General features: G+C 38.5%; 1 protein-coding gene across 2 annotated transcripts in view; it reads right to left on the bottom strand.

Moving 5' to 3' along the window:
- LOC127366875 (mannosyl-oligosaccharide 1,2-alpha-mannosidase IA) overlaps window positions 1-14,893 on the bottom strand; it is a 188,531-nt gene that overhangs the window by 67,761 nt on the left and 105,877 nt on the right. For both annotated transcript variants that reach the window (XM_051406233.1, XM_051406234.1), the window contains exon 3: window positions 12,572-12,687. In XM_051406233.1, the coding sequence (XP_051262193.1) occupies window positions 12,572-12,687 (116 nt within the window). The remainder of the gene's footprint in view (window positions 1-12,571; window positions 12,688-14,893) is intronic.

Below are 14,893 nucleotides of genomic sequence, written 5' to 3'. Positions count from 1 at the left end.
TTGTGATATTTTCCCATAATTCTAATAATAGATATGACAAAAAGGGGAAAATCTGAAATGGTTTGTTTCAGTTTCAGTGATGAATTAAGTTACTCAATATTTATGACAAATCTGTTATTTTCATTCATTTGAAACTCATATTCACAACGGGACCAAAAAATCAATTCATTCATTCAATGTGCTATTGCTTGGCAATTTCTGCATCTTAAGTCTGAATGTGACTGGTGGCATTATCTCAGTTCAACACAGTTTGACTTTAGCTAGAGGTTTTATGTTTCACTTTCTTGCAAATAAATGATAGATGAATCATAAGGAAGTCATAAGGGGTTCCTTAAGCCACATCCATCCCCCCCAAAAAGCAGTTGTGAAAGTAATCCATTCTCACTAAGACAGTTCATTTTATGTGCTGCTACACCTCGAGGCACGTTAAAGCACGGTGCATCAAGCGTAACTGCTCGCCTGCAAGCATGACAAAGAAATTAGGTAAAGCGAATAACACCTGTTTTTACTCTTTTTTTCTCTTCTTGTCTCTCTTCACGGTGCTCAAGCTGAGAACCTAATTAGGAGACAACATGAGGTTGTCAGAGTAAACACTGAAGCTCTCACCACCACCGCCACCAAGATGAAACTCTGCCTCCAGTTTCTCTGTCTACCTTCATTTCCCAGCCTGCCTCAGTGGAAGGTGAAAGAAGAGACTTTCTGAGGGATAATTACTCAACAGCAAAAACAAATTTTGCATTACAGTGTTGCTTCGAGGTACAAACAACCTCTTACTTAAACATATTAGACATGAAGCTTCTCCGATGGCAAGGAGAAGCCAGTTGAGATTTACAAATACTTCTAAAGGATTTGACTGTATATCTCCCTTGCTGCCTTGTACAGTTTATAGATTCTTTCACACCTAATCTTTGTGGTTTGGTTAAACAAACCCTGGTGCGTTTCCCCAGTTAGCACAGTTCATTTAGGCTGGTGTGAAAGCTGTCGATTGAATCCGGGTGCATCCCAAACAACTGGACCGAGTCCACTTAAACAAAACAGACCAAATACAACATCTTTTTTATGGTAGATATGTGATTTTAGCACCATTTCAAAATCTAAACTTCTATAAATCTATATGCTGTCTATGTTCCTGGACTGTTCAGGAAGTGATAATCAATATATAAGCATTGTATATATTTATCTATATCATTTGGTAACAATGATAACTCCTATGCGTGCGTCAGAAGCAGTTAAAACTGTGGTCTTCAGTGCTTATAGCTTACTCTGAGTACTTTGTCAATACATTACACCTACTAAAAGGCTGATTTGTAGTCAAAAACTAACAACGCGTATAATCAGTTATGTCTTGGTGAGCTGTGTGACACAGGAGAACATACATATACATATTAGAAGAGTCCTGCATGACCTGCTGTCAGTCACCTTCATTTGATTTCATGTGGGTCCTGATAATGCGCTGATGATGCAGGATGACAACATCAATACTGTCTAATCAACAAGTTACCTGTCAGTGTGTACTTACGTGTTTATTCCTCTTAGTTCATTTCTAACAAGTCAGCGTAACTAAACTAAAACTTTTTTCCCCCTTTAGACCAGACAAAATGAACCGAATTACATATGTAAAAGTGCCTTATGTTATTTTTTCTAAAAAGGAAAATAGATCCCTTGAAGGAGAAGAGTCTACAGAGGCATCTGGATACTGCATTTAACAATGCTTCAAGTATTTAAAAATATGCAAGATACTAGAAGAAAAATTTGCATTTTAATTGTTGTACATAATGTAATTGTTGTGCAGGAGGAGCCACGGCAGAAGGGAAAATTAATTAATGAGTGTAATGACTCATTGAGTACATTGCTGTTGTAACTTGTAGGTGTTCTGCTTCACCAGCACCAGGCAATGTTGCTGATGCGGATGCTGGTTTCTCTGTTGACGAGTATTCAACAGACATGGCAAAGATTGCCGTCAGACTCAGCCCAGATTTGCTTGGGACATGAGCCTGATTGGCATGGCCGCTGTGTTGCTGTGTGCCAAGGAGCTGACGAGACTGTTGCCCAGTGGTGTGTCCTGCTCAGACGCTAATGTAATGATTTACTGCTAATAAAGAGGCATCATTGTCACTGGGCACATGACTCTCTGCATCGCCGTGATCCAGGTTTTCAACTGACTCCCACATTTCAAAGCCAAATTAGACTGATGTGACAGAAAAAAATGACCCGATGAGCCAGGGATAAAAATTAAGCAGATGATTGCCTCTCCTACCAGAGCTGGTGATTCACACTTACTGGCTGTGATTTAACTTAACATCGCTAATTAACATGGAGAAATGATAAAAGGGACCAATTAGATCCTGCTACTCTAATCTCTGTCAATCTAGAATGCTGCACACTCAAAGCTGCTGCCTCTGCTGAAAGGAGTTTTCCAAGGCCACTTGTCTACAGCCAGCTACTCTCAGGACAGAAAGCTGTGGCTGCTTTTTCTTTCTTTCTTTTCTTTTTTTTCTTTTCTCCATTGTACAGTAATTATGGTCTTGATCAGCCTCCAAGCTGTGAGAGCAGTCTCCGACATTAGCGTTAATGACCACTAACCTCTGGAGCATGCTAAACAGCCTTCCTCGATGGAAAGGGAGCTCTTAACTTCATGCCAATAAAAAAAAAAGAAAAAGGGGGACCTCACAAATGATGAGCCTACACAACTTTATATTTAGGTGGGTGACATCAACTTAGCTGTAAAGAGTGAGCGATAAGAACATTATATTAATAAATTGTTTGATCAGAGTTAAAATCGACTGGCCTACAAAGCTACAGAGTTTGGTGACACATTTCATAATTTTGTTTATGGATATTTGCAGTTTAAGGATGCTTATACACATGCACAACTGTTGTCAAAAGAGGCTTATCTAATAAAGTTAAAGATGGTTTTCTAAGGGAAGTATATTAGCATGTTTGAAGAGACCACCGTTCCCATTTTCAGTGTTATTCTCTGAACCCACCCTAATGACACATAAAATAATGAAACCAATCAAAAAGAGCTTGTGTTGCCTTCAGTGAGCAGCTCCTTTTAATTTTTCAGCAACAATCAAAACATCAGGGAGTCATGTCTCCTTTTCTGAAGCCTTTATTCATGGCCATAATTTAAAACGTAAAGTGACTGTTTCTGATTTTTCAAATATAATTTTAACTGACAGACATTAGACGTTAACGGTTATCCCTCGTGACACACCGAGTTCTTTTTCTTTTACTTGACTGCTTCACTCTTGATATATTCCCATGATGCATCAAGCTGAGGGTACTGTAGATGCTTTGGTGAAAACCCATTCCCATCCCAGACCAATAAACCCTAATTAAATGGTCTGGGCAGAGAGGCATTAAGATAAACTACTGGCTAATGGTTCGAATCTCATCAGCAATGATTTACATTTTATTTCTTTGATAACACTTAAAATCCGGTTATTAATCAGAAGCTAACGTCTCCTTAAACATCATCAAACAGAGACCTACACAAAAAACAGTGTGTACTTGATTTCATAAACATCTCCACTAAATGTATTAAATTGTAAGTTAACAGCCTGATGAATAATTAATCAAATATGCCAGGGTGATAAATTATAGCTGAATTACAACTCAGCCCATCACCGCTCCATCTTCTCCACTCACATCCTCTGCATCCTAGAATATTTGTCTATCTGCATTCGTCTATTTTCAGAGCTTGTCTTTGTCTTTTGATGCTCTCTCTATACGTCCGTACACACAAATACACACAAACTTAAAATCAGGAGAGCAGCAGCCTGTGTACAGGTCTCTGCTCTCTCCTTGGGGATGCAGCAGCTCCCCACCGAGTCCTCTATGATGCTCAGGTCTTGTGGGACTTTGCTACTCTCTCACTCTGCCATTATTATTCAACCCGCTACAGTCCATCTTCCCTCTTCCTCACTCTGTGTATAACTGCCTGCCTCTGTCTCTCATCATATACCTCCCACTGTATTTGGCCTTGCTGACTGAGCCACATCCTTCACTTTGTCTCAGAGGCACTGGAGGCTGCTTGCTCCCAAACTGCCGGCACTTGAGCTGTCTGATGTTTTACTGTATTCGCGCTGATATATTAAAGGCTCAGTTATGCAGATGAGGTCATTAACTGAGCTAATTAATGTATCAATTACAAACATTTCTGTTTCAACGTACTTGTCTTCATACATCCTCTGTGGTTTTAGAATCAAACTTGAGTATTATTGGCTTGTAGTTGCTTTGGTGGTCCAAAATTCAATCAGATCATTTTCTAAACAGGGTGTGGTGAATTTGGTCGATTTTAGTCAAAGATTTGTCCAAAAAATATCATACAGAACTGAAAAATGCAGGTCAAGACCCCAAGATGAGGTCTTGATTGTTCTCTCACGTGTACAGTGCAAAAATCAAATTTACTCCCTTTACAATACCGGTAATATGCAACATAGTCAATCAGAAAATCCTCACATTTGTGAAGCAGGAAGCAACAAATATTTGGCATTTTTGCAGCTAAATTAATAATCAATTATCAAATAACATGGAACGTAATTTTCTGTCAATATTGTGTAATATTGTTTCAGCATAATGTGTTTGTAAGAAACACAGTGTTATCACATTATAAAGTTGGCGATAAGGCAAACATGTTGGCGAACAGTTGCCTTTTTACACATCCCTCAGACACGGAGCAACATTAGCATTCATTCACAGTCGTGTTTCAGGCCACTTGACGAATTTAAGTCCAATATTCATTCTTCATTCATATTCAACTCCTGAGAGAAATATCTGGCTCTTTAGCTGCTAAAAGCTCCACTATGTTCACCAGCTAGTCTCTAACTTGGTCTATATGTTGTTTGGTGCTGTGCAGGTTGTGTTAGGGTAAAATTAGCTAAGAAATTGTAAAATTGTAGGTAAGAAAAAAACTGAAAGTCACTAAAATGCTAAGGGGAATTTTAGAGTCAGGTAATAATTCTTTACAGGTTCATCCATATAAGTGACTCCTTTCATAGTACACATTTTGTCATTTGATCCATTATTATTATAGCAGCACTTTACCTTTAAAGCACTACCAAGCTGCTACTGTGAATGTATGTATCATATTTTATCAGAATTTATGGTGCAACTCAGTAGCTTTTCATAAAACTCAAGGTTAACAAACAATATTATAGGCATTTTAACAGCAACACCTGAAGCCGTTCACGGATATTTTTAAATGGTGTCTAATTGTAGACTAACTCAGAAGGTCTCAGTCAGCTAATTCTGGTAATTCTCATCGTAGTAGTAGCGAGTATTTGCCAAATGAGTCCACAGGGACAAAGTTCATGAGTGGTATAAAACGTGCAGGTAAATCGGCGTAATGATGAACCACCCACGCAGAATGTCCTTTGCCCTCGACATCCAGAGACAGAATGTCAGCTCAGCCTGACCTCAGCTCAGGGGCACAGCGTCTTCACTGAAGCATCTCCCCGGCACTGTAAATGACACTGTTTTTCCTCAGACGCCTGCATGACTGGGAGCAAGTTGGGTCTCGTTTAGCGCAGACACGAGGTCATTGGGGGTCAAAAAACAGCTCTGCAGAGGTAAACAACAACCTTGCTCCAGGTCTTCTTGTTATGAACTGATATCACTTTATCTTGTGCTCAAACGTGAGCATACATTTCGAAAATACCTCATTAAAAACTGATTAAAAACAGGCTCATTTAAAATCGTTGAGACACTGACTATGGATAAGAATGGCCAAACCCTGAATATATGCCTCAACAAGTTAAAATAAAACTGCCATTATGGTAATAAGTAAACAAGTTTGGTTGCTCAAAATATTTTAGGATAACAACCTACATATGCACTTTATATTTGCCTGAGGCGTATGCAAAGTTGAACTCAGTCAACAATTTTTTTCTTTGGAAATTATGCTAGAAATAGTTACCAATACATTTCCCTCCTTTTCCTGCTGTGTTATGCATATGTGTTGTGGGTCGGTACAAACCATTATATCGTTCTGTAGTTGGCAAGATGCTGCCGGCAAGAACTGAGACGATTTGATGAAACTTTCACTCCTCTGTGAAAGGAGTGTGTCTTGTGTGGAAGTCTGCAAGAAAACTGTCTATCTGAAGTCTTTCTGGCCTCTGGGCTCAGCATCCTTTTGAGGTTGAGCAGATTAACAGCAACAACAATAAGCAATGTATCTGTGCTCATGCTACCCAAAAAGTCAATTACATCTGGATTATAACAGCATTGATATAAATACACTAGAGCTGTTTTCAATCGAAACACTTTATCTTGCTGCAAAGTTTATTTCAATGCAATGAAATTGAGACCTGAACGTAATGCAGACATTTTGTTCTGTATGCAGACAGAAATGCTGCACAGGGAGATTGTTTGTGGGTTTTCTTTGTCCTGGGATGTTGCAATAGATATGTGCTTCTGACAATGTACAACTTTCACCATAGTTTCAAGAAAATACTACAATATTCTGTTTCATTCTGATAGTGAAACAGCTCATACTGTGCTTTTCTTCGTGTTTCAGCAATGTCAAGCTCACAGCAAGTGACCACAACACCAAAAAAATAACCCAAAACAAACAAGACGAAGAGTCTATAGCCATGCTAGCAGCTCTGTGAGGCTGGACTTTGCCACAGTGGTGCTTTGAGCTAAAGCAGGTATACTGTTTACCATGTTCACCATCTTAGTTAAGGGTGTTTACGTGCAAAGCTTTTAATGCATTAACATCGAAACAGAGGTAAATATCTTACATGACTTAGTGCCTAAATATATGCACCTGGTTTAAGGAGATTATGTCCTGACTAAGCGGCAACCTCCATAGCTGACAAATGTAAGGCAACACATAAGTAACAAAAACTACAGTACCTTGAACAGCCACTTGGGGCTGACTACAGAAGTGAGTCACTCTTCATAATATTAAAATGCCCAACCTCACAACAGTAACAAACACGTTTACAGCCTGGTATAAAAAATGGTTCTATTGCTGAATCTCCAGTAAGGGGGTGAATATTAAGGCTATAAGGACAACATTAAGGGCATGGCTACTTTGAGTGACAGGTGGGTGCCGCCACTGGTGGCTGTTTTCAGTCCAAGCTTCCTTCATCCCGCCTCAGCTCCACCGAAGCTCCACGTATTTGCCCGGGAGCAACCGGAGTTAGGACTGCCAAGATGGCGACAACCTGAGCCGACCACACCGAGCTTCACATCGGCACCACCTATGGGTGACGTGGACAGAGACTACGTCCATTTTTTATTTTACAGTCTATAGTCCTGGCCTTAACTGACAACACATTTCATGTCACTGTCACCCTCTTCACCTATCTGATAGTTGGCTTCAGAAATAATAGTCCATTCACTCCTACACCGCTGTTTCTCTTCCATGTACTCTGCCCTCATGCAGCACTCGCCATGACAAAAAAAAATAAAAATACACAGCTCCTTTCTTCAGGCTCTCCCAATGACACCCACGAGACTTCACACTCACTTAAGCCTCACCTGAGATGTAGAATTATAGGCCTGATTGTGCTAATTATCCAGTCACTTTGCCGTCCTGGTTTGGCTCAGGAGATTTTAACTGTAGTGTATCAGGAGTTATTGCCAGTGCATGTTGGTAGTTACGCTAAAGTGGCTTCGTGGGAACCATCAACAAACACACAGGGGGACCCTTTAATCTATAAACAGCAACGATTGTAAAATCACGATAGATGAGATTTTCTGTGCACTCTTCAGCTTTACCTGCAATACTATCAATGTCTCTTAATGTTCTGTTGACAGCAGAGACAGCCAAAAGTCAGCCTGCAGGGTAATATCACATGGCAGACTAACAAATAAATAAAACACATGGTTAGATTTTGTCTACTGAAAATGTAACAAGAACAAAGGCTTTGAGTCCCATGGTGCACCTGTGCTGTAGCCTACAGGCAAAACCATTCTGTGTCATCAAGTTGAAAATACTTAATACCCATAAATTATAAATTTTTTATGAGATAACCTTTTTCAGTGAGAGTACAGCTTGAAAAAGGCCACGTAACATCAGCAAAACAACATCCAGTAGAGAAAGAAACTAACAAATATTTTCCCAAAATCCAAGTTGACATATACATAGTGGGCAAAAATTTGACCAAAACATTCTCATCATGTATATACTGAAGGCTTTCATTACTACATGGTTTCCTTGGCCCCAAAAGTTATAACCGTTAGTAAGAAGGGTAGTTACAGTTAACAACTTTAAAATTAATACATTATTATAGCATAATAATATAAATATTTAGTTGTATAACCACTACAAACTGTAGTATTTGAGTACTCAATGAGATATTTATCAAATGTTCTATTACATGAGGAATATACAAATGAGTTACAGCAGTTGTTTTAGCTATGCACCGGTATGGCGGTATATGAAAAATGTATATCATATGGGAAATTAAAACCAGTATACCGGTTCATCCAGTATATCTCTGAACACTTAAAATTAAAATATTAAAATTAGATGACCAACAGCCCAACATATTTAGATAGAAACCAGTGAATTTATGACATTGCTTAAAAGATAAAGATTCAGCTATAATTCCCAGGTCCCAGGTGTTAATCTGTACGCTCAGTACTTCCAACATAACAGACTCACAACAAGGCTAAAAAAGAAGAAAATCTTTTTTATGTGTTTACTTACAGGGGCAGCCTGTAATAGGAGTCTGTAGTGTTGCGGGATAAAAATAATGGTCTCAATGGTAATATTTGTACCCTTGTGTTGTTATTTCCTGTTTTTTCTCTTTCTTATGGTATGTGGCTGTATTAAGTCTTCCATGGACCCCTGAGTGAGTCATATCAAAAGGTCCATGACCTGTAAGAAGGCAGGTAATGTGAGTTTTGTGGCCCCCCTCAGTGGAAGTTTTCCACTATCTGTTATTTCTTCAAACCCATTTTTTCCTCTTCAAAACCAATAAAACCTCTATAACACAACATTTTGAGAACAAATACTGACATTGGATTTGTGCAAAATAACCCTATAACCTATTATATAAACCCTCTTTGCACAAACCATATCCATTAATACAACAATCACAATACTCTGTTTTCTTATTTTTCATTTTATTCCTGATAGCAGTGCATTTGAACTACAAGAGAATGAAAGAAAGTAGATGAAAGCCTTAAAAGACAGAAGCTTTGAGAAAAATGATCAGACAGATCTGTTCCCATTGAGTGATTTTATCACACTCTAATCTAGTAAATTTCCTGATGATGGGAGAGAAGTGCTGAACCAGACAATAACTGATAGAGAGAGTTGAAATAACAGTGAGTAGAAGAAGAGGAGGGAGGTCTAGAGGAGTAATACAATTTGGGAGGCGACAGGAGGGAATATAATCCATTCTCAAAGTCCTCATTAATCACTCTTCATTACTCCCTCCTATATTAGAAATGGTCTGATGACCTGCCAGAGGACAAGTACTTGACCACAACTTAAAGCATTCATTTCTGACCAAACTGTTGATAGAATAATAAGAATCCTTATAATAAAGCAATATATAGCACAATATGCCACCTACGCACAAATACTTGACTTTTAGCTTAATCCTAGTCAGACTCAAGAACCCCCATAATGCTAACTAGCGGCGACATTGCCAAATACTTATTCAAGCTTTATGCAACAACAGCTTGTGGAAAAATATGGCAAGAGCCGGCACTGGCGGAATCACTCTGGAGCTTCTTTTGTCTTGATAATTGGCCACCAGAATGTGCCAGTCTGTCTGTAAAACAGCTCTGCATCAGGAGCTTCTTGTTTGTTTTAAAGTCATATGGTCAAGATGCATTTCACAGAAAGCAATTTGTTCATTTGGCAATGAGTTTTAAAATCTGTTGCGGCCGCCTTGCTGAACCAATTAGTTGAAATCTGAGTAGAAATGGAGAATTCGGCAATTGTGTTTGGTTTCATTCCCGCAAGAAATAACAAATTCTGGGAAAATGAGTAACGCCTGATGTCTGAGGAGACAGACTGAAACCTGCAGCTAATACCGTCACATCTGTACTAACATAACGCTGTCGTGCTTGTCTGTCTGTCTTTGTTTAACTGTTAAAAAGTTATAGCCCGGCTGTCAGTACGTGTCGAGTTCTGGATGACAGACAGTCATGAACAGGTGAACCTAACAAGCTGCTTTGCAGTGTACCTGCATCTGGTGACACTGTAATGTAATTAAGAACAATGTGTGCATGTGCTGATGCTACTGTACATACATGTACATATACAACAACACAATATTCGATGACAGGAAGTTGGATAATGCTAAACAAAATGTTTTTTCCATGAAAAACAAGCAATAATTGGCTCTATTTTGGGTTTAAATAATGAGAATACTTTTGACTTCAAATGCTACATTTTCCCAGTAGTTGCTCTTATACTGCATGTATTTCCTTAAGTGATATTTTGCTAAAATTAGGACATCAGAAAATTTCCTTAGGCTCTTGGCAAGCTTGGTGAACCATTCTCAAGTGCATCTGACAATCTGTATATTGAGATAGTGATTTATTTTTTTCTGAGGCAGGCGTGTAGATGTACAAACTGCACAAGGTACTTCAGTATCAAAATGATGATATCCTGTGACACATAAATATTTGTCAAGTGTACTGCAGACTCTCTGAGGTGCTGCAGTTATTTGATATCTAAAAACACCACTTCTCTTTGTATAGCAGATGTGTGTGCAGAGTGTGTGTCAGTGTGTTTCTGTGTTAACAAAGCCTCACATCTCTCTCCGTCTCCCCTCATTTTACACAGATCAATCATGATTCCCATTTACTGTGCTGGCAACAAACCACCATATCAAATTTACAAATGTACATGGATACGTATGTTTGATTACTGTAAAACTGGCTTTATCTTTAGAGAAGAAGATAGAAGCTCACACTAGCCACAGATTTTTAAACAATCTGGCATCTAATCACGTCTTTAAAGACAGAAAACCAGAAAATGTAAAATATTTTCCATTAAAATATTACAATATTTGGAGAAGGAACCTACATTGTCACTATTAAGTCATGTCTGGAGTAGCAGCCTAGTGGACATGCCTCCCAAAGACCACTAATGAAGGCATGAGGGAATGAGGCTGACAGATTGTGGCAAATCACACTGACAAAGTGCAGTGTGATGTGTAAATCTGTATTTGTTGTTTGATTGGTGACAGCGCGGCTGTCAGTGGCTGCCATTACTGGCCATCTCCACTCAGGCTGCCACAGCCAGCAGCTACAGCTGCTCTCAAAGTTAATAGTTATCTGCATTCACTGGGATAGACCAACCGCCAGGAGATAGAAAAGCTATGTATGTGTGAGTGAGTGTCATGTCTCTCTCCATGTTTGCCTTTCAATATGCATATGTATCTGTAGGAGTGTGTGTGCTTGAGTGAGAAATATAGCTGAAAACTGAAGGCTTCCTTTGATGTGGGGTGAAATTAACGCTCACTGAGGATTCTTTATGGCCTCAAAACTGGCAGTGATCAAGATGTTGCTGGGCTCCACAAGATAAAAGCACATCATAAACACACTGTTAGTGTATTTTAGCCCTGATTATAAACTGGGGCTGCTCCCCGGTGGAATAAATATGTGTGCACAACTGTTGATTGATAACATCTATTCCCAAACAAGGCTGTGCTGTTCAAAGGTACAGGGGGCATCATGCACACTATGCCACAAGTTATATACTGCCAGAATACGTTTTCTATGCCAGAAACCTGAAATAAACAAGTGTTTTTTAAATGCTAATTGAGGCAATTTTTGTCAGCAAACAAATCTTTTCAAATTTGAGACATCTGACACCCTATCATAACAGGCGGTGAATTGGTGTAATTATTGCCCAGCGTCTACAGTACAACTTTGACAGTCATAATGACATAGTTGAGTTTGTAAGCCTTGTGTAATTACACTACATTACATGAACCACATTTTATTACAACCGGTGGAAAATGTGACTCTGAGGTGGCCCTGAAATGACCTACAAAACCACTGACAAACTGGCCCACACTTCACTGTTAGCAGCAGACCACACAAAAACCTGTCCTGGTTGGCACTCACTTGAGCTTCCTCTCAAACCCAACACATATCAGAACTGGCAGCCCTCGGTTGTTCCCGACGCCGTCATTACAGACTCGCTCAATGAAAGGGCCGTGGCCTCTTTTTTGCCTCTTCTCTCCTTCAATTTTTTCTATCTAAAAACATCCCTTCGACCCCTCCCCTCCTCGCTTTCTTTTATTTATCACATTTTCTGCCCCACAGAAACCATTCAGAGAGGCAGAGAATCCCATCAGCCGCTAACACGGCGTGGCCAGTGGCCACACAGGAAGCTTTTGATTCCTGCTAGAATGTCCCGAGCTTTGGAAAACTGTCAAACTCAGTGGACACAATGTTGGTGTTTAAGCACAATAGCCCTGCTAAAATCGATCCAGCACGCAAGGCAACTGCTGAAAACTTCATTATGTTAATGCGGTGGCTGTCCATGAATTAAACTGAGACTTTAAAGTGGTTACATCATGAAAAGTAAAGTATAAAAATAAAAATTGTCCAACTAGAATGAGAATAAGAATGAGTTTCTTACCGAGTTTAGGTCCAGGCTGTTCTGCACCCACTCCTTGGCATCATTATATTCTTCCATCAGTCCCATAATATATAGTGTGTCCAGTGAGTCAATGATGGAGGCTCCTCTCAGGCCACCTGCAAAATGCATGAGATTATTGAGTGATAGCCTGTTCAAACAGAGACACATTGCTCAGGAGAAATGTCTGATACTCAGTGGGTAACATTTTATTTTAACCCTCCATTAAGCATTTATAATTTATTAAATTTGTTGCACTTAATAGATGTTTATAACATACTTTAATGTAGTTGTATTAAATATTAGAACATTTAAGGTACAGATATAGGCTAGGGCTGTGTATTGGCAAGAATCTGGTGATACAATATGTATCATGATACAAGGGTTACAATTCAATATATTGTGATACTGTAAGTAAGACGATATATTTCACGTCTTTAAAAAATAACATTTTAGGAAAACAAATTATGTAAGTTATATGTCATAAAGAACACACCACCATATGCATAAAATATGAGTAAAAAAATCTGCATTTGTATATCACAATCCCTTTAACATCCAACACCAAAGCCTGCTATATAGAATTTGGTGGTTTAGACACAAAAATCTATTCAATATTTATTTTCTTCCATGATATAGGAAAATATAGTCTGCAGACATGTCACCTGACAAATTTATATAATTTCAGGCATATGTAATTTTCAGACATCATATGTGAGAACATCAATTTCATGGTGACAAATATCACGTGATTAAATTATGATGATGTAATGAATGTATCCCTCAACACTAACAACTCATTTGTTCATTTGTGTAATAATACTGTGTATCATTCTATATGGACATACAGAATATATGATTACAGCTATGTTGTGTTATAAAGCCTTTAAAAAAAAAAAAAAGCACAGCACAAGAAACCAAATGTGCCTATAAGTGACTTGTGAAATGTTTAAAGTCACATCTGCCTATATTATGTGAATTTATCAGGTGGGGCCAAGGACCACATGCGCCTATTGAAATGTTTTTTTTTGCCTACTGAAATGTTTCCTAGTTAGTGTTGTTGACAAATTTGTTAATTAACACTTTAAATTGTGTTAGTTTTGCTTACAACTACATTATAGTGTGTTATAAACCTCTCACAAAGTCTTTATATGCTACTTATGAATGTCAAATGATGGAGGTTAAAATAAAGTGTTAAGGGTAAGTGTGCAAGGTGAAAAGAGTTAAACTTCTGAGAGTGTTGATCCTGTCAAACTGTGGCAAATGATTGACAAGGATTTAGAAACTAATTTGTGTTACCACCTACTTTTCCCACTGGGGTCATTTACAGGACTTTTCTCTCTCCACATACACTAGTGTCTGCTTGGTCTTAACAGGACTTAAAGCTGTTTTGTAAGATGTTGCAATCTGATTAAGTGCTAAAAGCATGGTGTGTTTTGCTGTGTTTGTTTTAACGGTGCATCACAGTGATGCTAAGCTAAAGTACTTCACTCACTAATCCCTAAGGTTGTGAAAGAACCAACCCAGATGGTGTTTCCTTTGTAGAAAATTTCCATAATACCAGCTTCGTGTTTACATCAAATATGTCAAATCTGAGAAGAAGAAATTTGAGAAAGACTTATAAATGGAAATGAAGTAATGAGTACAGTGAATAGCTGGCAATTCATTATGTACTTGACTGTTACATTAATTATTCGAAGGTAGATAAGTACTCCAATTTAACCCCAAAACTTTAATGTTCTGATCAGCAACAGTAATTTGACAGCATCTGTGATGAAAAGTAAAACATTAAAGTCCCTCACATGCTGAGCTTCTGTAATTGCAGCAGTGATGTTGAATGATAATACTAAAACAGCTTTGTGTGGTCCAGATAAAAAGCATCTCCTCAGCGAGATAAAAAGCATCAGCTACAAAGCGTCAGTCAATGTACTGTAAGATGAAAGTCAAATCATTTAGGAATCAACCACCAGAGGGGAAATAAGAACTGATATATTTGATTTTAGCTAACACTTAGCAGCTGCTCCTGGATTACACTCTTAGTCTATGCGTTTCCTTCGTGAAAATCTGTGTGTGTACAGTTACTGTGTGTGTACGAGTGTCTGTCTTTATGAATCTCATTTGAAGCTATTCATTTCTTTTCACAAGCTAAATGAGAAATGCTAAGGGGTGTTTATTCCATCCTGGTGGCCTTATGAGAAATTGCATGGCCTGTTTTTCATTCTCGTATGACCAAATATTATGCAAATGCAGCTGAACCTCGCAGAGTCTGCTCGGGCACAAAGGAAAATAAACATTATCCTTAATGAATTACTATAAAAGAGTTCA

This window comes from Dicentrarchus labrax, unplaced genomic scaffold (genome assembly GCF_905237075.1).
Source record: "Dicentrarchus labrax unplaced genomic scaffold, dlabrax2021, whole genome shotgun sequence".
Lineage (NCBI taxonomy): Eukaryota > Metazoa > Chordata > Actinopteri > Moronidae > Dicentrarchus > Dicentrarchus labrax.
The sequence above is the reverse complement of the archived record's forward strand: the minus strand, read 5'-3'. Positions and strand labels throughout refer to the sequence as shown.